Source organism: Anomaloglossus baeobatrachus, chromosome 5 (genome assembly GCF_048569485.1).
Source record: "Anomaloglossus baeobatrachus isolate aAnoBae1 chromosome 5, aAnoBae1.hap1, whole genome shotgun sequence".
In the NCBI taxonomy this organism is placed as follows: domain Eukaryota; kingdom Metazoa; phylum Chordata; class Amphibia; order Anura; family Aromobatidae; genus Anomaloglossus; species Anomaloglossus baeobatrachus.
This window is the reverse complement of record NC_134357.1, coordinates 129433-155225: the sequence shown is the minus strand read 5'-3', so window position 1 is coordinate 155225 and position 25793 is coordinate 129433. Positions and strand designations below refer to the sequence as shown.

Here is a 25793-nt window from a genome sequence, read left to right as displayed (position 1 = left end):
AATCAGATACCAATCAACAGTGGCCTGCTGTATGAAATTCCTGGCGGAACCAGAGTCCAGTAAGGCCAATTTAGAGAATAGTGTCTCCACTTGTTACGGACACAGTCCTATACAGTGGTGGAGAGGACTTGCTGTCACCTAGGTTGGCCTCTCCTTTCGACCCTATACTGGACAGTTTCCTGGCTTTCGGACAGAAGCAGATCGGGGTCGTATGATTTCCGCAGTAGAACCACACCTCACTGGTGCGACATCTCACAGCGGCGATTTGCCTTGAGCACTTGATCTTCCTCCATGGGCTCGGAAGAAGTTGCGGAAGCTACAGGTAGCAGCATGATGGGCCTCTGGAATGAAGGAGCCAGGCACAATGACCTCTTCTCTCAGTTCACCTCTCTGGATCACTCTTGGAACCTAAGGTCAATACTGATAACTAGTGATACTAGGTCGTCCAGAGAAGATGGCACATCCTGACCAACCAGCTTGTCCTTTATCCTTCTAGACAATCTTTAACAGAATTTAGCCACCTGTGCCTCGTTATTCCAGCCCAGTTCGAAGGACCGGTGCAGATCTGGACAGCATATTGGCCTACGGTAAGACTCCTTTGGCAGAGTCTGAGCGGCAAGGAGTGAACTAAAATGGCTACTGAGATTTCACTAAAGCAACAGGACAGTTGTAGCATCACCAGCAGATCTAATAGGAGCAGACGTGTGGATAGTTGCGACAACAGCAGCGGATATCGTAAGAGGCGACCAGCGTGGATACTTGCTGCAGCAGCACATACCATAGGAGCAGCCAGTGTGGGTAGTTGCAGCAGCAGACTTTTTAAATGCACTGAAACAGACAGGAATCAGCAACAGCATACAGTACAATAGCAGCAGCGGCAGCACAAGGGACCTGAGAACTAGCAGCATATGGAACTTGTTGCCCAGGCACCTCCCTTAAGGGGAAGGTGCCTTAAATACCTGCGGCCTCTCAGCCATACTGAGAAGCACTTCCGGGTCAGGGCGTACTAGCCCTTTAAGAAAAGGGCATGTCCACGCGAGGACCCTAAGGGCACCCCCGGGAGGCATGTAAGACAGCAGCAGGTACTCGGGGACAGGGTAGACACCGCAGGGTGGCTGGAAAGGTGAGAGTACCAGATTTCCTGCTTGGTACGGGGGCAGGCAGAGTGGGGATGGCGGTACAGGCGTCAGAAAAATGTACATAGTTTAATCATTTATTCTCATCCACATGCAACCTGTATGGCATATGTTTTTATACAGCAGCAGTTATTAAAACCTAGAAGTCCAAGTACAGTTTCCTATGTTAAAGAATTGCAATTTATCCATAAAAACCTGATGCTCTTCACTTGATCCGTACAGTCTCAGATTTTTTTGCATAGGCATGGATCAGAGAGGGTCATCTAAAATATGAAAGGGTAGTGCATGCTGCAATTTTTTTTTTCTTTGCTGTCATTCAGACTGTAAAGGAAAAAAAACAAAAAAAAACAAAACAAAACCATAAAAGATTACTGAATAAGCCTATTGTATAAATTTAGTCCGTGTGATGTCAGGTTTTTTCCACAGACTGCACTAGAACTGAAAATACTGATGTGTGAAAGTGGTTTAACACTCCTGTCCTCTGTCCAATCTTGCAGGTGATCGTCCAGTTCCAGCATAGCGCTATTCCAGATGAGTGGGGCACCCCTCAGGATGGTCAGACCAGAGCGCGAGTAGTAAAAAGGGGCATAGACGACCATGACGACATTCCAGATGGTAATCTTACCCTTCAGTATTTTAGTCTGTTTTTCTTAGTAACAGCCTTCACATTTGAGGTACAGCATTCACCAGCAAAATTCTAGGGCCATAGGATTAGAACTACGCAAAGCAGATCTGTCATGGAGAACATTCAGGTTTTTGTGGTCTTCCACAGAACTATAGTGACCTCAGGGGATAGACTCATTGTGATTTTTCTCTGCAGTCAATTGGGGAATTAAAAGGACCATCTTTTTGGAGAACCTGTCACCTTCTTGTGCTGCACTTCTGAAAACTTACAGTGTTTCTCTAAAAATGAGATAAAATGACGCCCTTGGTATAATTCAAACTTCAGCCCATCCTAGTAAAGTGTCAATATCGGCTGCTGTCTCAAGATATATAGCTTCAAAGACCTTTGTGTCAATTAACAATAGCTGTATCACACATACCACAGTCAGGCTGTCATATGTGAAGACCTATATCTCTTCCTCACTGAACACATTGGGGTTATTTACAAGATCTCCAGGTTAATTTTCTTCAATGTCATTTGTTTCCCGTGCACTGCTATAAATCTGTCACACTGATGGAGGAGGGGGAAGAAGCTGGCGATCTTCTTGTCAAGCACATGGGTTAAAATATTTCTTCACATATTACAGCTGGCAGCTGACTGAGGTATGTGTGCTACAGCTCTTGTAAGGTGACCAGTTATCCTTCCAGGTGTTTTTGCTCACTACACTCTTACACCCAGGTCCTTATTGTATTTTCTTAGCTGATGTGTGAATCTTTTCTGCTTTATCTGCAGTATCTGGTTTTTTTTTTCTTTTCTATCTATGAATTGCTTATTTATTCCTTATCTGCCTCCTTGCCTTGTGCACAATCATGGCTACTTGCAATAGTAAATTATGTGAATTTTTTTCTGCAATGTTTTATGCACTTTATCACTTGATATCTATGATATGATATGATTAAAAAAAAACCAAACCCAAACAAAATATTTTTATTTTCAATATTTTGTTGCGAATCCTTTGGAGGCAATCACTGCCTTAAGTCTGGAACCCATGGACATCACCAAACACTGGGTTTCCTCCTTCTTAATGCTTTGCCAGGCCTTTACAGCCGCAGCCTTCAGGTCTTGCTTGTTTGTGGGTCTTTCCGTCTTAAGTCTGGATTTGAGCAAGTGAAATGCATGCTCAATTGGGTTAAGATCTGGTGATTGACTTGGCCATTGCAGAATGTTCCACTTTTTTGCACTCATGAACTCCTGGGTAGCTTTGGCTGTATGCTTGGGGTCATTGTCCATCTGTACTATGAAGCGCCGTCCGATCAACTCTGTGGCATTTGGCTGAATCTGGGCTGAAAGTATATCCCGGTACACTTCAGAATTCATCCGGCTACTCTTGTCTGCTGTTATGTCATCAATAAACACAAGTGACCCAGTGCCATTGAAAGCCATGCATGCCCATGCCATCACGTTGCCTCCACCATGTTTTACAGAGGATGAGGTGTGCCTTGGATCATGTGCCGTTCCCTTTCTTCTCCAAACTTTTTTCTTCCCATCATTCTGGTACATGTTGAACTTTGTCTCATCTGTCCATAGAATACTTTTCCAGAACTGAGCTGGCTTCATGAGGTGTTTTTCAGCAAATTTAACTCTGGCCTGTCTATTTTTGGAATTGATGAATGGTTTGCATCTAGATGTGAACCCTTTGTATTTACTTTCATGGAGTCTTCTCGGAGTCTTCCATTATCCTTTAGCAATGGGTCAGTTAAAAATGGATGGAAGATTGATGATGTAAAATGGGTGTAGTCCTTCATCCTTTTTTTTTTTTTTCTCTGAATTCTTTTAGTCATTTTTTTATGTTCGTGAATGGCCAAATGTGATGTATTAAACCAGCGGAGAATAGTGCATGCACATAGAGATAAGGGTGCTTTACACGCTGCGACATCGCTAGTGATGTCGCGAGCGATATCGCAACGACGGAGGCGGGTGCTATGTGGTGATCTCTGCCGTAGCGAAAATTATTGCTACGACAGCGTCACGTGCACATACCTGTTCTGCGACGTCGCTGGAGATATCGAACAATCCCTCCTTCAAGGGGGAGGTGCGTTCGGCGTCACAGCGACGTCACAAAACGTCCGTCCAATAAAAGAGGAGGGGAGGAGATGAGCGGCCGGAACATGCCGCCCACCTCCTTCCTTCCTCATTTCCGGTGGACGCAGGTAAGGAGATGTTCGTCGTTCCTGCAGTGTCACACACAGCGATGTGTGCTGCCGCAGGAACGACGAACAACCAGCGGCATGCACCACCAACGATATTATGAAAAGGAGGAACGTGTCAGCGATCAACGTTTTTGCGATCGTTGATTGTCGCTCCTTGGTGTCACACGCTGCGATGTCGCTAACGACGCCGGATGTGCGTCACTAATGACGTGACCCTGACGATATATCGTTAGTGATGTCGCAGCGTGTAAAGCACCCTATAGACTATTGTTGGTCTATTTATCTTATGCTGTAAAGTTGGGGGGCACTCTTCATGCCAAGCATTTCCAGTGGTGCTTCTGTTCTTGTTTCTCGGGGTGTTTCATTTCTGTCTTGTGTCTGCAGGGGAGGTGCCACAGGCTGACCATCTGGTATTCATGGTTCACGGTATTGGCCCGGTGTGTGACCTTCGCTTTAGGAGTATCATTGAATGTGGTGAGTTCTCCTTGACTCATCTTTTTTGGAGCTCTTGCCTAATCTTACTCATTTGGCTGATATACAGTACAGACCAAAAGTTTGGACACACCTTCTCATTCAAACAGTTTTCTTTATTTTCACGACTCTGAAAATTGTAGATTCACATTGAAGGCATCAAAACTATGAATTAACACGTGGAATCAAATACTTAACAGAAAAGTGTGAAACAACTGAAAATATGTCTGATATTCTAGGTTCTTCAAATTAGCCACCTTTTGCTTTGATTACTGCTTTGCACACTCTTGGCATTCTCTTGATGACCTTCAAGAAGTAGTCACCGGAAATGGTTTTCCAACAGTCTTGAAGGAGTTCCCAGAGATGCTTAGCACTTGTTGGCCCTTTTGCCTTCACTCTGCGGTCCAGCTCACCCCAAACCATCTCCATTGGGTTCAGGTCTGGTGACTGTGGAGGCCAGGTCATCTGGCATAGCACCCCATCACTCTCCTTAGTCAAATAGCCCTTACACATCCTGGAGGTGTGTTTGGGGGTCATTGTCCTGTTGATAAATAACTGATGGTCCAACTAAACGCAAACCGGATGGAATAGCATGCCGCTGCAAGATGCTGTTTCATAGTTTCATAGTTTCATAGTTTTTAAGGTTGAAGGGAGACTCTAAGTCCATCTAGTTCAACCCGTAGCCTAACATGTTGATCCAGAGGAAGGCAAAAAACCCCCAATGTGTCAAATAAGCTCCAATGCGGAAAAAAATTCCTTCCTGACTCCACATCCGGCAATCAGACTAGTTCCCTGGATCAACACCCTGTCATAAAATCTAATATACATAACTGGTAATATTATATTTTTCAAGAAATGCGTTCAGGCTCTGCTTAAATTTTACTAGTGAATCCCTCATTACAACATCATACGGCAGAGAGTTCCATAGTCTCACTGCTCGTACAGTAAAGAATCCTCATCTGTGATTATGATTAAACATTCTTTCCTCAAGACGTAGCGGATGCCCCCGTGTTCCAGTCGCAGGCCTAGGTGTAAAGAGATCTTTGGAAAGGTCTCTGTACTGTCCCCTCATATATTTATACATTGTGATTAGATCCCCCTAAGCCTTTGTTTTTCCTAACTAACTAACCCCAAGTTTAATAACCTGTCTTGGTGTTGCAGCCCACCCATTCCTCTAATAATCTTGGTGGCTCTTCTATCTACCTGTAAGATTATGCTATTTATAACCTTCTATACATTTGCTAACAAGAAATGCATCCATTCCTCTCTTAAATTCATTCAGTGAGTTGGCCATCACCACTTCCTCAGGAAGAGAGTTCCAGAGCCTCACTGCTCTTACCGTGAAGAACCCTCTTCTATGCTGATGTAGGAATTTTCTTTCCTCCAATCGAAAAGAATGCCCCCTTGTTCTTGTCATAGTCCTTGGTACAAACAGATCATGGGAGAGATCTCTATATGGCCCTCTGATATATTTGTACATATTTATTAGGTCTCCCCTAAGTCTTCTCTTTTCTAGAGTAAATAGACCTAATTTTGATAACCTTTCCGTGTATTGTAATGCACCCATTCCATTTATTATTTTAGTAGCCCGCCGCTGAACCCTTTCAAGTTCAGTAATGTCTTTCTTCAGCACCGGCGCCCAAAATTGCACACAATACTCCAAGTGTGGTCTGACTAGTGATTTGTACAGAGGGAGAATGATGTTTTCATCTCGTGCCCCCAGACCTCTTCTAATGCATCCCATCACCCTATTTGCTTTGGTGGCTGCTGCCTGACACTGGGCACTCCAATTTAGATTCTTATTCACTAAGATGCCTAAGTCTTTTTCCATGTCTGATTTCCCCAGCAGTTTCCCATTTAGTAAGTAATTGTAGCATCTGTTTCTCCTTCCCATGTGCATAACCTTACACTTATCTGTGTTAAACCTCATTTGCCATTTTTCAGCCCAATTCTCCAATTTACTCAAATCCATCTGTAGTTGCAAACTGTCCTCCTTTGTGTTAACTACCTTACATAGTTTTGTATCATCTGCAAATACTGATATTTTACTCTGTAAACCATCCACCAGATCATTAATAAATATATTAAATAGTAGGGGGCCCAATACAGACCCCTGTGGCACCCCACTAGTAACCCTGGCCCAATCTGAGTATGCACCATTAATAACCACTCTTTGTTTTCTACCACTAAGCCAGCTACCTACCCATCTACACACATTTTCCCCGAGCCCAAGCTTTCTCATTTTACTTAGCAGTCTTTTATGTGGGACAGTGTCAAATGCTTTACCGAAGTCGAGATAAATGACATCCAATGCTTCTCCTCGGTCCATGTGAGAGCTTACATCCTCATAGAAGCTGATCAGGTTAGTTTGACAGGAGCGATCCTTCATAAATCCATGTTGATATGGAGTTAAACAGTTATTAACATTGAGACATTCCATAATAGTATCCCTTAAAAACCCTTCAAACATTTTACCCACAACAGATGTTAAGCTTACCGGCCTATAGTTTCCAGGTTCCCTTTTGCACCCTTTTTTGAATATTGGTACCACATTTGCTAGCCGCCAATCCAGTGGAACAGACCCAGTTTCTATAGAGTCTTTAAATAAAAGGAATAGAGGCCTGTCTATCACATTACTTAACTCCCTTAATACCCGAGGGTGAATGCCATCAGGGCCTGGTGATTTGTCAATTTTAATGTTACTAAGTCGGTTCTGCACTTCTTCCTGGGTTAGGCAGGTCATACTTAATGGGGCATTTACATGATCACTCTGCATTTCCCCTGGCATATGCTTTTCCTGTGTGAACACAGTTGAGAAAAAAGTATTTAAAACATTTGCTTTTCCCACATCGCTTTCTATGATTTTACCCTCATTATTCTTTGTGGTAGCCATGCTGGTTCAGTATGCCTTCAATTTTGAATAAATCCCCAAGTGTCACCAGCAAAGCACCCCCACACCATCACACCTCCTCCTCCATGCTTCACGGTGGGAACCAGCCATGTAGAGTCCATCCGTTCACCTTTTCTGCATCACACAACGACACGGTAGTTGGATCCAAAGATCACAAATTTGGACTCCTCAGACCAAAGCACAGATTTCCACTGGTCTAATGTCCATTCCTTGTGTTCTAAAGCCCAAACAAGTCTTTTCTGCTTGTTTCCTGTCCTTGGCAGTGGTTTCCTAGGAGCTATTTTACCATGAAGGCCTGCTGCACAAAGTCTCCTCTTAACAGTTGTTCTAGAGATGTGTCTCTGTGTGGCATTGACCTGGTCTCTAATCTGAGCTGCTGTTAACCTGCGATTTCTGAGGCTGGTGACTCGGATAAACTTATCCTCCGCAGCAGAGGTGACTCTTGGTCTTCCTTTACTGGTGCGGTCCTCATGTGAGCCAGTTTCTTTGTAGCGTTTGATGGTTTTTGCCACTGCATTTGGGGACACTTTCAAAGTTTTCCCAATTTTTCGGACTGACTGACCTTCATTTCTTAAAGTAATGATGGTCACTCGTTTTTCTTTACTTAGCTGCTTTTTTTCTTGTCATAATACAAATTCTAACAGTCTATTCAGTAGGACTATCAGCTGTGTATCCACCAGTCTTCTGCACAACACAACTGATGGTCCCAACCCCATTTATAAGGCAAGAAATCCCACTTATTAAACCTGACAGGGCACACCTGTGAAGTGAAGACCATTTCCGGTGACTACTTCTTGAAGGTCATCAAGAGAATGCCAAGAGTGTGCAAAGCAGTAATCAAAGCAAAAGGTGGCTAATTTGAAGAACCTAGAATATCAGACATATTTTCAGTTGTTTCACACTTTTCTGTTAAGTATTTCATTCCACGTGTTAATTCATAGTTTTGATGCCTTCAATGTGAATCTACAATTTTCAGAGTCATGAAAATAAAGAAAACTCTTTGAATGAGAAGGTGCGTCCAAACTTTTGGTCTGTACTGTATTTCTTAGTATTGCAGTGTGGACCACCCTCTGTGAACCCTAAAGGGGGCTTTACACGCTATGACATCGTTAATGTTTTATCGTCGGGGTCACGTTGTTAGTGACGCACATCCGGCGTCATTAACGATATTGCAGCGTGTGACACTTACCAGCGACCTTAAGCGACCTCAAAAATGGTGAAAATCGTTCACCATGGAGCGGTCGTCCCAAAACCAAAAATCGGTAATGGTTGGTTATCGATGTTGTTCCTCGTTCCTGCGGCAGCACACATCGCTGTGTATGACACCGCAGGAGCGAGGAACGTCTCCTTACCTGCCGCCGGCCGCAATGCGGAAGGGAGGAGGTGGGCGGGATGTTACGTCCCGCTCATCTCCGCCCCTCCGCTTTGATTGGCCGGCCGCTTAGTGACGTTGCGGTGACGTCGCTGTGATGCCGAACGTCCCTCCCCCTTGAGGGAGGGATTGTTCGGCAGTCACAGCGACGACGCCGACCAGGTAAGTGCGTGTGACGCTGCTGTAGCGATAATGTTCGCTGCGGCAGCGATCACACGATATTGCACACACGATGGGGGCGGGTGCTTACACGCTCGATATCGCTAGCAATTGCTAGCGATATCGTAGCATGTTAAGCCCGCTTAAGAGTTTGTGCACACGTATAGCATTTTATGCAGATATTTTTTGCAGCATTTCTGCATCTCTTGGCAGGATAAACGCACCTTTTTTGCGTTTTTTTTTTTTTTTTTTTTGGTGCAGATTTTTCCCATTCATTGGAATGGACATGCTGTAGATTTAAATCTGCAAGGAGAAAATACCGTACGTGTGCATGACACTTCAGGCTTCTCATGAACTTTGCTGACACCAGGATTCTCTTCAGTTTTTGTGACATCTGCATTAAAAAAAAGCATTCAAAAATGGGATAAAAATGCGAGATGTGCACACAGCCTAACTGTGCCGAGTACTGCACTTGTACCCTGTAACAAGGTGCTGTGTGGACATAACCTTGTCACGGCAGGCTCTTGGCCTCCTGAAGTCAGTCATGAAAGCTCCCGTGCAGATGTTAAAATTCCGAACAGTAAAACAAGGGCCCCGATCTACTAAAACTGGCATTTTGTACCCTAGAGTTGCTGCAACATTTGAAGGTGTTAAATGCCATAATCCATTAGAAGCTGCAGACATTGTTACATTGGGTATGTTTGTAGGGAGCCTCATCTGCATGATGGCGCAGATCTGAACAATGGCACCCTTATATGATGGGGCAAGGCCTTAACAGCCTCTCCTCGCTCCTGGTTACGTCTGTTTCGGTGGACCCGTGACTGGGCTGTGCTGCTGCTTTATTCTGTGCTCAGACCCCAAGATTATGAGATGATGGGACATTTTAGCCATAGTGTAGAGAGGAGTGCATTTTGTATAATCAGTCCTTCTTTCTTTCTTTCTGGGCAGTGGATGACTTTAGAGCCGTCTCTCTGAAACTGCTGCAGTCTCACTTTAAAAAGTGTCTGGTTGAGGGTAAAGTGCATCGTGTGGAGTTCCTGCCAGTCCATTGGCACAGTGCCCTCCATGGAGATGCCACTGGAGTGGACAGGTCAGTAGTTTTACATCATTCTGCTCATACCGTGTGTTTTTGTGAACACACCGTGGACCTAACCTCTGTGGAACACAAACAGAGGTTTAAAGACCTTAGCCACGTCACCACGCCATTGTGTTCCTGTGTGCACAGAGTATCGCCCCCTCACAGGTCTCTGCAGTTGGGTCATTGCCACCGCTGAGACCTGGACACTTAATTGCTTTTTCTCCAGGGTGCACTACATGTAACTGCTGGGATGGGAAGTTCGTAGCCTGTTTTTCCTGATTGCCCTCCTGTCCTCTCAGATGATGTGCTTACTCAGTCTTCCTATACAGACACATCAAGAAGATTACGCTGCCCAGTATTGGACGCCTGAGACATTTCACCAACGAAACACTACTGGATGTCCTGTTCTACAACAGTCCCACCTACTGCCAGACCATCGTGGACAAAGTCATTCTGGAGGTGAACCGGCTGTACGAGCTCTTCATGAACCGTAACCCAGACTTCACAGGCGGAGTGTCCGTGGCTGGCCACAGTTTAGGTATGGTCCCTCGCTACTTTCTATTCATTTCAATTCTATCCTCCTCTATAGTGAAAACTTCCATTATGGAAATGCACAAAATCTGCCATAAACGCATCATAGGTGAACACTACAATGTCTGCCTATTGTGGGAACAACCTGTCTTATAACAACCGCTGCATACTCTGTATACCGCACTGTAAGAGCGCTGTATATACCACAGCATGGGGGGGCTCGGCCCTCTATATACCACGGCATGGAGGAGCTCGGTCCTCTATATACCACAGCATGGAGGAGCTCGGCCCTCTGTATACCACAACATGGCGAAACTCGGTCCTTTTATATACCACAGCATGGAGAAGCTCAGAAGCTAATGCTGTATATAAGAGCCCACTGGTGGTGGCCGCAGCTTATAGGGCAAAAAATTGGGGACAGGCTCCCTATTATATTTACCAGTGTCTCTTGGCGGGTGGAGTTTTATTTCTCCCTCTACTATTTATCTGGTGTAGTCATAGGCGACAGGGAAATATGGTGAGAGATTGCCCGGCTATTAAGGGGTGGAGGAGGCAGGTTTTTTTTTCCCCTCTTTTTAATTTTGCCTTATATACAAGTCATTTTATATAGGAAAGAATGTCTCCTAACTTTTTCCCTGTAAAATCCTTTTTATCTTCAGTATTATATCTTTTGTTGTCAGTCCGTAAAAGTGGAGTAATACTCTGACAACATTGTTCCCAGCAGCGACTTGGGAGTCAGATATACATCCAGGCATCTACCCCATGGTCTTCCTATTCCATTTGAGCTCTGTTTTTTTTCCACTTCAGCGATTTTCCTACCTCTCCAGTCCTCTTATGGTCCTGTTACACATAGCGACGTACCAGCGATCCCACCAGCGATCCGACCTGGCAGGGATCGCTGGAATGTAGCTACATGGTCGCTATTGAGCTGTCAATCAGGCAGATCTCCACAGTGACCAGCCACCAGCGACCCGTGCAATGATGTCTCCCTGCACACTCAGAATCAGCGCTCGTTGGTCTCCCGCCCGCCGTCAAACACGCCGATGCGTGCTGCACAGCGGTAGACCAACAAGCAAAAATGGTCCTGATCGTTTTGTCACGATCCGCGACCTCGCAGCAGGGGCCCACTTGCTGCTGCTTGTCACACAGAGCGATATCGCTGGCGAGGTTGCTGATGCGTCACAAAACCTGTGACGTTTCAGCGCTCTCGCTAGCGATCTTATGTGTGACGGGGGCTTTAGGGTCTTCTGGAAAGATGATGATGATGATGATGATGAGGCTTCATGTATACAGTTTGTGGTCCAGACTTGGAAAAACTTCTGGGATAATGGGTAGAATAGCAGCCGCTTTCTGCTTCAGTTATTTCAGGTCCATTGGTTTCTGAGATGTGACGTTAACTCGCGTGTCGCTGCCAGTGCTCAGCAGACTAGGCCAGAGAGACATCAGCCTGATGGGATAGGCTCTTCCAAAACTTCTCCCGAAATTAAAGAATCCACAGCTAGTATTTTATATTAAGGAAAATCACTGAATATATTCATATGAGTTAGTAGGAGACAAAAACATTTGTAAATGGTTAATTACGTTAACCAAACAACATTTTTGGGTCTATGAAATGGCTGAATTAAGTATTTTAGATTACTCAATTTGTACCCTCAACAGTCCCCCCTTGACTCACTTCTGCCATTTCCAAATACTAAGGGTACCGTGTTCCCTTAGGAAAAGAGTAAGAAAGATCTGTTGAGAAATCCTGCCTGACTGAACGTTGAGGCATGGGTGGAGAGGGGAAAGGGGTTTCTTCACCGGTTTGAGACCAAGGACTCCTAGGCGAGTCCTCACCCTTTGTAGTTGGACTTTCCCATGCCTCAAGGCTCTCTAAGTCCTCTTTTCTAACTGTTTCGGCAATGATGGTTTGGGACTGTACAGGTCTTTTTGTAAAGGATAAATATGAGCAGGACGCTCAGTGCAGCTCCGATGGATCGACCCTTCTGCAATGCGGGGCGTGAATCCATGCGGTTTTGCCGTTGAGCTTTATCGAAATTTCTGTGTGTCCTTTTAGGATTAATCCGTCTCCTGACTGAAAACCATATACTACTAACTCTGATTTAGGATCTGAAATTAGAAAATACACTTGTTTATTTCTTTAATTAGTCAATTATATGAAAATTATACGTGCTTTGCGCTAGACCAAAAAAACATTTTACATTGAAACCTGTTTATCACTAAAGAGAAACAAAACACATTGGTTTACAACTTATTAGTTTGTTTTTTGTTTTTTTTTTACATACCACTTGCATTATATGGATTTTCAGCAATGACGTCGTTTTCTGCACTGGAAAACCTCTGACCAGACCTGGAGAAAAATCTACACAACACGCACAGACTTGCATACAACGTGCTCATGATATACATCTATAATCAGTTTACAGTCTCCAAGAATGGGTAGAGCAGGTGCAGGGTGTTTCTACAGACTCTTTACAGTTTTTCCTCATTGTCTTCAGAACGTGTTTCACAAGACCGGGTGAGTTTGCCTACCTGGTGTCACCAAAGCGCACACTGATATCCAACTTTCACAGATTTTAGTCCATTTTACTTGGGCCATCATTAAGAAGAGATCTCATGGCAGAGAAAGCTTACCGCCCTTTATCCACAGACCTTCCTCAGTCAGCTGGGTCCCTGCGTCTCGCACTCCACTTCCTGTTGATTCGCTTGTTCCTGTAGGGATTTAAGAACACAAGGAGTGACAGAAGTCACTTACGTGACCAGTGTCACCGAGGCATGGTCTTTAGGCATGGTAAAGGACTCCTCAACTCTAGGCCCGTTCACTGCTTCTTGGTCAGCTGTACCTGTGCGGGGATCTCCATCCGATTCCATCAGCTCAGATCTAGACTTTCTTTTCGGCATACCTAGCTCATTTGACAACAGGAAAGATCTACATCCTACATACATTTTGACTATCTTACCTACCTCTGCTCCACCCATTTAGAGAGGCACTTACGTCACTTCCTCCTGTACCGATAGGAGGGGAGGGAGTGGCCTAAATTTAGACTACCTCATGTTGTGTAAACCGTAGCATATCCAGTGCAGAATCGACCACTATCTGGTTTAATCTATAAAAACAAAAACTAAAAGAAATATGCATTAATCATTTTTATAACCGACATGTTTCATAGTAAGTAGTCCAATAAACCTGACATGACTGTTGCAAAAGAAAGGCCAGCTTTAAAGCCTATCCAATATGTCTGCTGTGCCTTTTACTGCTGGAAAAATATAATACTTTTCCCCCCTTTTTATGTTTTGTTTTTATATACTACTTTGGCAAAATTTATAGATTTATAACAGCAGGCAATATAATTAAACAACCGATAAATATAACCTATACTTTACTGGGGAATTTTGAAACCTTACAACACTGTTCATAGATATTCTGTATCAAAAGAAAGGAAAGTAATCAATATTGGCAGTTTGTATGCAAAAATAATACAAAACAAAAACATAACCATAAAAACAAAAAAACCTAATTTGTATATTTTAAGAAAAATACTTTTTCCCTGCAAAATTAATTTAATAATTTAGGTATTAGCAGAATACCATTAATAATCTCCTATGAAATTTTGAACTCTAAGGATTAAACAAAATCTACTCCACCAGCCGGAAAAAGCACTTGTTAGTATTTTTTTTTTGTTTGTTTTTTTTCTCTCTTTTTTTTCTTTTTCCTTCTTTCTACAACTTGTAATAAGCAGCAGCTCACTGTACACGCTCCCACACATCCCTGCGGGTTTATGGCCCCCACCTCTCCTTCAGGGTGCGTGATGTTAGAATGGCTGATAGGAAAGATAGATACAAGAGGGGCCATGGGCAGAACTTTCATTACAATCACAGTAAATAACTTTTACTACAGACATTTATCCTGAAAGGCATCATTAGAACGAGTGGCTTGGGACTGGAAATCACTGCAGCAAGAGGGCAAGCAGTCCGGGGCTCCCCTTTGTGTCATTAGGGAAGGTTGGGGCAGATTCGTGGGTTCAGCCCGGACTGTGGACAGTATCTTGGGAGATCTCCTGGGGCTGAATTAAAGGGATACTGTGATACTCTGGGAAAAGGCACACCAGGCTTCAGGTAGATCATTACTGAATCTACAGGGAACACCTTTATTGTGGTTTTGTGTGCTGCAAGTTTTGGTTACGGTTTCGAGGGTACCTGGCCAAACAGATTTGGGGGTGTGACACTTTCTTTGATAGTGACCGGGCTGACCACAACGCCAACAATTCTGTTGCTGGCTCTGCTGGTTTTGTTGATTGGGAGCTACGTGTACGTGGTTTGGACCCTGTTAGGGCATGGGCTGTGGTGGGGGCTGCACCAGCGTGTCTATATACACCAATTGATCTTGAGCCCATCTTTTTAAAGCGGTACAATACTGTTGTCCACTTTGGAAAGTGGTGTCATCAGTGCCTGGGGGCATTGGGAGATGGGGCTCCATTAAGGGCCAAAAACTGTCTCCTGCTTTTATCTTGGTGAGATTAACTAGGTCCTTCTGAGCAGCTGAATATAACTGGTGGACCTGTAGCATCTTCCTATAAAATCGCATAGGGTTAATTTCGGGATCTGGCAGGCAGTTGATTAATGCCGCTGACTGGATGGGGTTGAAAGGGACATATTTAAATGAGGGCTGTTCCTCGTCAGGTTCGGGGTAAGGCTCACTATGTGTCCTAGAGGAAAAAGGGGAATCCAAGGGTAGGGGATTGGTAACTGGGGAGCGTGTCGCCAGACTAGCCGGTGAGGGGAGAGACGGCATTGCAGGTATGGGAAGGACCAGGGGTATGGGTGTGGAAAGGGTTAAGGGATGCTGTCTAGTGACTGCAGCATCTGTGAATAACTCCAGAGCTTGTCCAGAATTAGGCTGCGAAGTAGAACAAAACAACCTTCCTGAGTGCCCCTAAAACCATCCTCAGACTTGGGTGACCTATAGGAAAATATAACATCTCCTCGCTCATCCTCTTCTTTGACCTCAATATATCCATCTGATAGCAATATCTGCGTTATTCTGTTTAAACAATTCAGCATCAAACAACAAGTAATACTCTGAAAATCTCCAGGGCATGATGCACAGCTGAACTGTCTCCAGCACGTGCCCCTCCCTAAGGAATGCTTACTAATTCCATTCTGTGAATCCTCAGGTTTCTCATCCTTGTCTTCTCCGTTTTAAACATTTTTGCTATCTTGGTGTCTGGATTACACTAATTTATGACTATGCGGTGTGCGTTAGAGCCCGGCCGGAAATTAAGGCTACACCTCTATACTAGCTGGCAACTCCTCAGCTATATAGTAAAAAGGGTCCCGTGTCACGGAGGAGGGGTACAAAATGTATTCCCTCCGGAGTTGATCAGCTGCACCAATAGTTTTTTATTGTCCTAACTCACTATCTTCGGTCACGTGAAAATCTTCCGTGTCACGGAGGAGGTCGTACAAGAATGCATATGCACATACAAACAAGTCCCGGCCTCCGGACTTGGTCAGCTGTACCAATATTTAAACGTCCTAACTCGCTATCTTCGGTCACGGGAACCCCCCGCGTCTTTACTTACAGACCGGGTCAGTCTAACGAGCTATATCCAGCCACCACCGTCTTTCCTGCCCTAACAACCGTCCTCTGGATCCCGTGTGACACTCGATCCACACCCCAGGGCTGGGATCGTACTCTGAGCTCCAGCGGGCACTACCCCGAGTCACAATCAGGTACCTTTTCTTCGGCGCTCCATTGGGAGACCCAGACGATTGGGTGTATAGCTACTGCCTCCGGAGGCCACACAAAGCATTACACTAAAAAGTGTAAGGCCCCTCCCCTTCTGGCTATACACCCCCCGTGGGATCACGGGCTGCTCAGTTTTCAAGCTTTGTGCGAAGGAGGTCAGACATCCACGCATAGCTCCACTGTTTAGTCAGCAGTAGCTGCTGACTATGTCGGATGGAAGAAAAGAGGGCCCATACTAGGGCCCCCAGCATGCTCCCTTCTCACCCCACTTTTGTCGGCGGTGTTTGTTAAGGTTGAGGTACCCATTGCGGGTACGGAGGCTGGAGCCCACATGCTGTTTTCCTTCCCCATCCCCCTGAAGGGCTCTGGTGAAGTGGGATCTTACCGGCCTCCAGGCTCTGAGGCCGGGCTCCATCCACAGACCCGGAGAACCTGCTGGATACGGAGCTGGGTACCGTCAGGGACAAGGCCCTGCAACATTCAGGTACTCTGTGTCCCCGTGCAGACAGGCACAGACACACTCCAGCGTTGCTGGGTGTGATAGTGCGCCGGGGACAGTAGCGCTGCGCGCTTGGGCTATACTCACTGCAGCTTAGCTGCAGTGAGTTTATTTGTGGGGAACTACCGCGCCGGCCGCCCCTAGAGGCTGCGGCGCGGCTGTGACTTGTGGGGCGCCGGGGACTTCGCGCTGACCGTGCTTTTACGACGGCAGCGCTTATAAATCTAGTCCCCGGCTTTTGCGGCCTAGTTCCGTTTCGTTCCCGCCCCCAACCCTGTCAGTCAGGGAAGGGGCGAGACGCTGTATAATGATCAGCGCCGAAGGGCTGGAGTCGTATTTACATACTCCAGCCCTCTCACTGGGCACAGTGGGACGCCAGTTTCCCGCTCTTTGTCTGCAGCACGCCCACGGCCCGCCCCTCTTCACAGGACGCCGGCAGCCATTCCTGCATGCAGTCTGAGCTGGAGAACGGACATAGCCCTGGGAGATCCAGACAGGGGATTCTGGCGACCACACACCCGCTTTTAAGCGGGCGGTAAGCAGCACCTAGGTGCTGACCCCACTAGTGCCACAGTGTTGTTTAGTGTACTTTTGTCTGTACCTATATATATATTGCACTGTACGGTCGCTTCTTGGCTTTATACCCTATATTGCTCTGAGGAGACGACAGCATGTCATCCGCAAAAAGCAAGGGTGCCAAGGCACAGGCTTTATATGCTGCTTGTACCGCATGTGGGGCTGATCTACCGGCAGGTTCCTCTGACCCCCATTGTGTGCAATGTTCGGTCCCTGTGCCACTTCGTCAGCCGGAGTCTATGCTAGTAGTGGCCCAGGCAGAGATGCCTGTGAATCCTGCCCCGGTGACGGGGACAGAGTTTGCAGTTTTTGCTGATAAAATGTCTGACTATGACAAAAATTCTAGAATCTTTGCAGTACAGGCCGGTCGCTCAGACCATGGGCACTGTTGATTCACTGTTCCCCGGTCCCCCTCAGTTGGAACTAATCCGTGCTCCAAGGGGGTCCCACGCATCACAGGCTGAAGGCTCTGACTCGGACGACAGTCCCAGGCAGCCTAAGCGAGCTCGCTGGGAGAGACCCTCGGCGTCATCACGCTGGTCAGGGTCTCAGCGAGAGGATTCTCTGTATGATGAGACAGAGGTAGATGATCAGGAGTCTAATCCTGAGACCGCTCTCAATCTGGATACTCCTGATGGTGACGCCATGGTGAATGACCTTATAGCGGCCATCAATAGACTGTTGGATATTTCTCCCCCAGCCCCTCCAGCGGAGGAGGCAGCTGCACAGCAAGAGAAATTCCATTTCAGATATCCCAAGCGTAAATTGAGTACTTTTCTAGACCACTCTGACTTCAGAGAAGCAGTCCAGAAACATCATGCTTATCCAGATAAGCGTTTTTCCAAGCGTCTTAAGGATACACGTTATCCTTTTCCCCCTGACGTGGTCAAACGCTGGACCCAGTGTCCAAAGGTGGACCCCCCAATCTCCAGGCTTGCGGCTAGGTCCATAGTTGCAGTGGAAGATGGGGCTTCACTTAAAGATGCCACTGACAGGCAGATGGACCTTTGGTTGAAATCTGTCTATGAAGCTATTGGCGCGTCGTTTGCTCCAGCATTCGCAGCCGTGTGGGCACTCCAAGCTATTTCAGCTGGTCTGGCGCAGGTGGACTCTGTCATACGTCCATCAGTGCCGCAGGTGGCGTCCTTAACCTCGCAAATGTCTGCGTTTGCGACTTACGCTATCAATGCTGTCCTGGACTCTACGAGCCGTACATCTATGGCGTCTGCCAACTCTGTCGTTTTACGCAGAGCCTTGTGGTTGAAAGAATGGAAAGCAGATTCTGCGTCCAAAAAATGCTTAACCAGTTTGCCATTATCTGGAGACAGACTGTTTGGTGAGCAATTGGCTGAAATCATTAAACAGTCCAAGGGTAAGGACTCTTCCTTACCCCAGCCCAGATCAAGCAAACCCCAACAGAGGAGGGGACAGTCGAGGTTTCGGTCCTTTCGAGGCTCGGGCAGGGCCCAATTCTCCTCGTCCAAAAGGACTCAGAAAGAGCAGAGGAGTTCAGATTCCTGGCGGGCTCACTCACGCCCAAAGAAAGCAGCCGGAGGAACCGCTTCCAAGGCGGCTGCCTCATGACTTTCAGCCTCCTCTCTCCGCATCCTCGGTCGGTGGCAGGCTCTCCCGCTTTGGCGACATTTGGCTGTCACAGGTCAAGGACCGGTGGGTGAGAGACGTTTTGTCTCACGGGTACAGGATAGAGTTCAGTTCTCGTCCTCCGCCTCGATTCTTCAGAACTTCCCCACCTCCCGACCGAGCCGATGCTCTTCTGCAGGCGGTGTGCTCCCTAAGGGCAGAAGGAGTGGTGATCCCTGTTCCTCCTCAGGAACAAGGTCAAGGTTTTTACTCCAATCTGTTTGTGGTACCAAAAAAGGACGGCTCTTTCCGTCCTGTTCTGGACCTAAAACTGCTCAACAAGCACGTGAAAATCAGGCGGTTCCGGATGGAATCCCTCCGCTCCGTCATTTCCTCGATGTCTCAAGGAGATTTTCTAGCATCAATAGACATCAAAGATGCTTATCTCCACGTGCCGATTGCTCCAGAGCACCAGCGTTTTCTACGCTTCGTGATAGGGGATGACCATCTTCAGTTCGTAGCCCTGCCATTTGGTCTGGCGACAGCCCCACGGGTTTTCACCAAGGTCATGGCAGCAGTGGTAGCAGTCTTGCACTCTCAGGGACACTCGGTGATCCCTTACTTGGACGATCTACTTGTCAAGGCACCCTCTCAAGGAGCATGCCAACACAGCCTGAACGTTGCGCTGGAGACTCTCCAGACCTTCGGGTGGATCATCAACTTTTCAAAGTCAAACCTGTCACCGACCCAATCACTAACATATCTTGGCATGGAGTTTCATACTCTCTCAGCGGTAGTGAAGCTTCCGCTGGACAAGCAGCGGTCACTACAGACAGGGGTGCAGTCTCTCCTTCAAGGCCAGTCGCACCCCTTAAGACGCCTCATGCACTTCCTAGGGAAGATGGTGGCAGCAATGGAGGCAGTTCCGTTTGCGCAGTTTCATCTGCGCCCACTTCAATGGGACATTCTCCGCCAATGGGACAGGAAGTCGACGTCCTTGGACAGGAAAGTCTCCCTTTCCCAGACGGCCAAGGACTCTCTTCAGTGGTGGCTTCTTCCCACCTCATTATCACAAGGAAGGTCCTTCCTACCCCCATCCTGGGCGGTGGTCACGACAGACGCGAGCCTGTCAGGGTGGGGAGCAGTTTTTCTCCACCACAGGGCTCAAGGTACGTGGACTCAGCAGGAGTCCACCCTTCAGATCAATGTTCTGGAAATCAGGGCAGTGTATCTTGCCCTACAAACCTTCCAGCACTGGCTGGAAGGGAAGCAGATCCGAATTCAGTCGGACAACTCCACAGCGGTGGCATACATCAACCACCAAGGTGGGACACGCAGTCGGCAAGCCTTCCAGGAAGTCCGGCGGATTCTGATGTGGGTGGAAGCCACGGCCTCCACCATATCCGCAGTTCACATCCCCGGCGTAGAAAACTGGGAAGCAGACTTCCTCAGTCGCCAGGGCATGGACGCAGGGGAATGGTCCCTTCACCCGGACGTGTTTCAGGAAATCTGCCGCCGCTGGGGAGTGCCGGACGTCGACCTAATGGCGTCTCGGCACAACAACAAGGTCCCGACCTTCATGGCGAGGTCTCGCGATCAAAGAGCTCTGGCGGCAGACGCCTTGGTGCAAGATTGGTCGCAGTTCCAGCTTCCCTATGTGTTTCCCCCTCTGGCACTCTTGCCCAGAGTGCTACGCAAGATCAGGTCCGATTGCCGCCGCGTCTTACTCGTCGCCCCAGACTGGCCGAGGAGATCGTGGTACCCGGATCTGTGGCATCTCACGGTCGGCCAACCGTGGGCGCTACCAGACCGGCCAGACTTACTGTCACAAGGGCCGTTTTTCCATCTGAATTCTGCGGCCCTGAACCTGACTGTGTGGCCATTGAGTCCTGGATCCTAGCGTCTTCAGGATTATCTCAAGGGGTCGTGGCCACCATGAGACAGGCTAGGAAGCCCACGTCTGCTAAGATCTATCACAGAACGTGGAAGATTTTCTTATCCTGGTGCTCTGCACAGGGAGTGTCCCCCTGGCCATTTGCATGCCTACTTTTCTTTCCTTCCTGCAATCTGGTTTGGAAAAAGGCTTAGCGCTCGGCTCCCTTAAAGGACAAGTCTCAGCGCTATCAGTATTTTTTCAGAAGCGTCTAGCACGACTTCCTCAGGTACGCACGTTCCTGCAGGGGGTTTGTCACATCGTCCCTCCGTACAAACGGCCGTTAGATCCATGGGATCTGAACAGGGTACTGGTTGCTCTCCAGAAGTCGCCCTTCGAGCCTCTGAAGGAGGTGTCACTTTCTCGACTCTCACAGAAAGTGGCATTTCTGGTAGCGGTCACGTCTCTTCGGAGAGTGTCTGAGCTAGCAGCGCTGTCATCCAAAGCTCCCTTCCTGGTGTTTCACCAGGACAAGGTAGTGCTGCGCCCGATTCAGGAATTTCTCCCTAAGGTGGTATCCTCTTTTCATCTCAATCAGGATATCTCCTTACCTTCCTTTTGTCCTCATCCAGTTCATCGGTATGAGAAGGATTTGCATTTGTTAGATCTGGTGAGAGCACTCAGAATCTACATCTCCCGCACGGCGCCCCTGCGCCGCTCGGATGCACTCTTTGTCCTTGTCGCTGGTAAGCGCAAAGGGTCGCAGGCTTCCAAATCCACCCTGGCTCGATGGATCAAGGAACCAATTATTGAAGCCTACCGTTCTGCTGGGCTTTTGGTTCCATCAGGGCTGAAGGCCCATTCTACCAGAGCCGTGGGTGCGTCCTGGGCATTACGACACCAGGCTACGGCTCAACAAGTGTGCCAGGCGGCTACCTGGTCGAGCCTGCACACTTTCACCAAACATTATCAGGTGCATACCTACGCTTCGGCGGACGCCAGCCTAGGTAGAAGAGTCCTGCAGGCGGCAGTTGCCTCCTCGTAGGGGAGGGCTGTTTTGCAGCTCTAACTTGAGGTATTATTTTACCCACCCAGGGACTGCTTTTGGACGTCCCAATCGTCTGGGTCTCCCAATGGAGCGCCGAAGAAGAAGGGAATTTTGTTACTTACCGTAAATTCCTTTTCTTCTAGCTCCAATTGGGAGACCCAGCACCCGCCCTGTTTCCTTCGGGATTTTTGGTTTTTTCGGGTACACATGTTGTTCATGTTGAACGGTTTCAGTTCTCCGATGTTACTTCGGATTGAATTTGTTTAAACCAGTTATTGGCTTTCCTCCTTCTTGCTTTAGCACTAAAACTGAGCAGCCCGTGATCCCACGGGGGGTGTATAGCCAGAAGGGGAGGGGCCTTACACTTTTTAGTGTAATGCTTTGTGTGGCCTCCGGAGGCAGTAGCTATACACCCAATCGTCTGGGTCTCCCAATTGGAGCTAGAAGATAAGGAATTTACGGTAAGTAACAAAATTCCCTTCTTTAACACCGATTCGGACACACAGCCCGTCACTCCCTCCTCTCCAAACCAACCACAACGGTAGTGAATACACAGTATATAACACTTACCGGGATGGAGATGATCAGTCTACTTGGAAGAGAGGGAGATCTCAGTCCGCAACGTCCAAAGCATCGGTATTTCCAGGTCGGTAATGCATCCATGAAAGGAGCCCCACGTTGGGCGCCAACTTTCAAGGTAGAGATTTTTGGCGAAGACTGCTAATGGAGTCTTCGTTTGGGATATCCAGAGACTGTGCTGTATTAGCTGTATACCAGTGCCCATATTAATGTATCAGACAATGAACACAGACCTGTTCTCCTTGAGCCAGCATCACCATCTGACCTGTGTATTAGATAGAACCAATTATACAATATGCATGAATAACCTTGAAGCTAGACAGGGAGTACTTTTACTCCTTAATTTCTCACAGCGCAGTTTGTTTCTGTACATTCTTTCTGTGTGAAAGCTACTGATAAAACTTTGCAGCTTCACATTCTCACATTCTGGCTTCAATATCTTTGGTTAACTCCATCATGACTATACAGCTTTGAACAGGGAGTATTATAGATCTGTGCAATTGCTACATTGACAGACAGATTATTATACAACTACATCTACATTTTGATTATTTACATACACAGATATTCTTATTACGTTTAAACAAACATACTTCAGCTCAGATCACCTTCACAAAAATACCTTTATATCGTATCCCAGTTTCAACAGTGCGCAATGTTAAGACGTTTGCCAAGCATTGAACCGTAAAAAACCTCCTGTATATGGGTGGGGGGGGGGGGGAGGAAAATTGATGAGATGTCTTTGAAGGTCGGTGCGAATGGTGGAAAAAAACACCACGTTAAACATCTGAAGGCCATCCTGGAACAGTCTGGGGTCATAGTTTCACCAAGTGCCCTACGCCGCACACTAAACCAAGCAGAGCTTTATAGGTGAATGCCAAAGAAGAAACCATTGCTGAAGAAAAGCCATAAAAAGGAACGACTGATATCTGCCAAACAGTACCTTGACAAACCACAATCCTGGGAAAATGTTCTGTGGACAGATGAAACTAAAATAGACCTTTTTGGCAAAGCAAAGTTTGTTTACAAACGGTGCAATGAAGCTTATAAGGAAAATAACACCCTACCAACCGTTAAGTATGGTGGAGTATCCATAATACTGTGTAGTTCCTTTGCTGCACCTGGTACTGGAGGCCTTGATTGTACCACTGGACTCATGAATTATCAAGAGATTTTAGTGTGAAATGTCCTACCCAGTGTAAGAAAACTTGGCTTGAGTCAAAGATCATGGGTCCTCTAGCAAGACAATGACCCAAACCACAGATCCAAAAGTACACAGGAATGGTTGAAAAAGAAAAAAATGGACTGTTTTACGATGGCCGGCATTAGGGATTGAGGTCAGAGTCCTGACCTCAATTCCCTTGAAAATCCTTGGGGTTGTAATGCACTGGTAGTGATGGGATGATCACACTGCAGGTCAGCAAATGCATTATGCCAGGCACACTTGCGCTACCTGTCACGCCACTGTAGACCCTTAAGGGCCGGGGTACTTTTTCATCTGTCTTCCGTTCCTGGAAATGAGAACTTTAGCAGAGCCCTACCCAGGTGACAATAGCGGGGTGCCTGGTGTCCGGGCACATAGGCCACAGTCAGATCAAAAGCACCAACGCAAGCAAGAAAAGTAGTAACCGCTATACATGTATAAGGGGAGGTGAGGGACAAAACCAAAAGAGCAGAGAGCAAACCAGCAGCAACACAAACTACGAACCTTCCTACCAAGGCACAACTGAATATAATCCACTGACCAGAGGAGATGGGTCAGCACTGAACAGTGGGTGTGATGGGTGTAAATATCCCTCTCCTGGGTCAGCACTGAGCAGAGGGTGTGGCGGGTGTAAATATCCCTCTCCTGAGTCAGCACTGAGCAGAGGGTGTGGCGGGTGTAAATATCCCTCTCCTGGGTCAGCACTGAGCAGAGGGTGTTGTGGGTGTAAATATCCCTCTCCTGGGTCAGCTGACACTGCTGAGGCAAATCAGTCTCCACCCTCAAACCAGAGTGGAAAAGGAGGGGGAGAGGAATATTGACTGGAAGGAGGAACCGCCCATCACCTTGCTGATCCAGAAGACATAGCATTACATATTCCCTGGAAACAGCTGACACTAGAGGACCCGGCGTCCCGGGATCCCTGCACCACATGATCACTGGGAGTGATGGCACCTCGCCTCCCAGCAATGCCACAACCTGAAGTGAGTCTCTTACAGTGCAAAACATGACCAGAGCGAACATCTGCACTAGCTTTGGCCCCTGGAGGCGACACCCCGCCCCTCATGGCAAGTGAGGGGCGATGGGTGACCAACGGAGAGCTGGAGCATGCCCAGGATTGCGAAGGACTCGCCTGGGTGCAGAGGCACGATAAGGATTATCCCTGCCAGACCTGACAGGGGTAAGCTGAAATCTGCCATTTTGAAAAAGAAACCTGCAAACAATCAAGAGCTTGAAGAAACTGAAAAGAAAGAGTGGGAGAAAATACCAGTGGAGAAGTGCAAAAAGCTTATAGATGGCTACAAGAAACGAGGCAGTCATCAATGCCAAAGGGTGTGCAACCAAGTATTAATCTAGTGCCTTTATTGCTGCACATGTTTATTCTGATTCTTCTTTGGAATTGGAACATACAACAATAAAACATTGTTTGTCAACTTATATTACTTTGGACCACTAATTACAAAATCCTGGTTGTGGTTGTGGTTAGTGAGTGGGAGAGGTCGGAATAAAACCTTACACTGCGCAGAGGCAGCAGAAGACCAGGTCCAGTATGTTCTCGTCTTCATGTAGGAGTTCGTAAACGTGAAAGGCCGAGAGATGATGTTAGAGACAGAAGATGAACGGCTGATTGGAAGAGCAAATAATTAATTGGGATGTTAAATTCCCCTATAAAGAGAGTGGGAATGTCACAGGATAGAAAGTGTGGAATCCACATTGTGAAATAGTCTAGTAAATGGGGGCGTTGTAACAGAGGGTGATATACAACCGCCACTCAGAGTGTGGACCTTTAAAAAGTGAACACAAGTGAGGTTACTGAATGGATGACTTGAATAGCACATTTAGAAGAAAGACACAGACAATCAACTCCAGCTTGTCTTTTCTCAGATCTCGGGTATGAGTAAAATGTAGGCTAACATACGAAAGCAGCAGCAGCGATGGAGTCTGCCAGCTGGATCCAGGTTTTAGTAAGAGCCAGCAGGTTAAAGGGAATCTCTCAGTAGGATCAACCCTTCTAAGTGGTCGTCATGGACAGTATGAGAACTCTGTATCCACTTGTGTGGGGGTGGGAGCTGTTTCTGCTGTGAATTGTCCTTAATTAGGCGAGACATATTATTCCTTTATTCAGTAAATCAAGAGAAATTAGCCATTGTTTAATGTCAGTCCGACCGGAGCCCTTTTGTCTGCTTACGTGTGAATTGCTTGCTAAGTGCAG

General features: G+C 46.9%; 1 protein-coding gene across 1 annotated transcript in view; it reads left to right on the top strand.

Annotated features, from left to right (window-relative positions):
* Positions 1–25793, top strand: part of SEC23IP (SEC23 interacting protein) — a 196705-nt gene that overhangs the window by 51515 nt on the left and 119397 nt on the right. Inside the window, exons 6-9 of the mRNA XM_075348129.1 lie at positions 1634–1751; positions 4335–4424; positions 9812–9953; positions 10271–10479. Coding sequence (XP_075204244.1) covers positions 1634–1751; positions 4335–4424; positions 9812–9953; positions 10271–10479 — 559 coding nt within the window. The remainder of the gene's footprint in view (positions 1–1633; positions 1752–4334; positions 4425–9811; positions 9954–10270; positions 10480–25793) is intronic.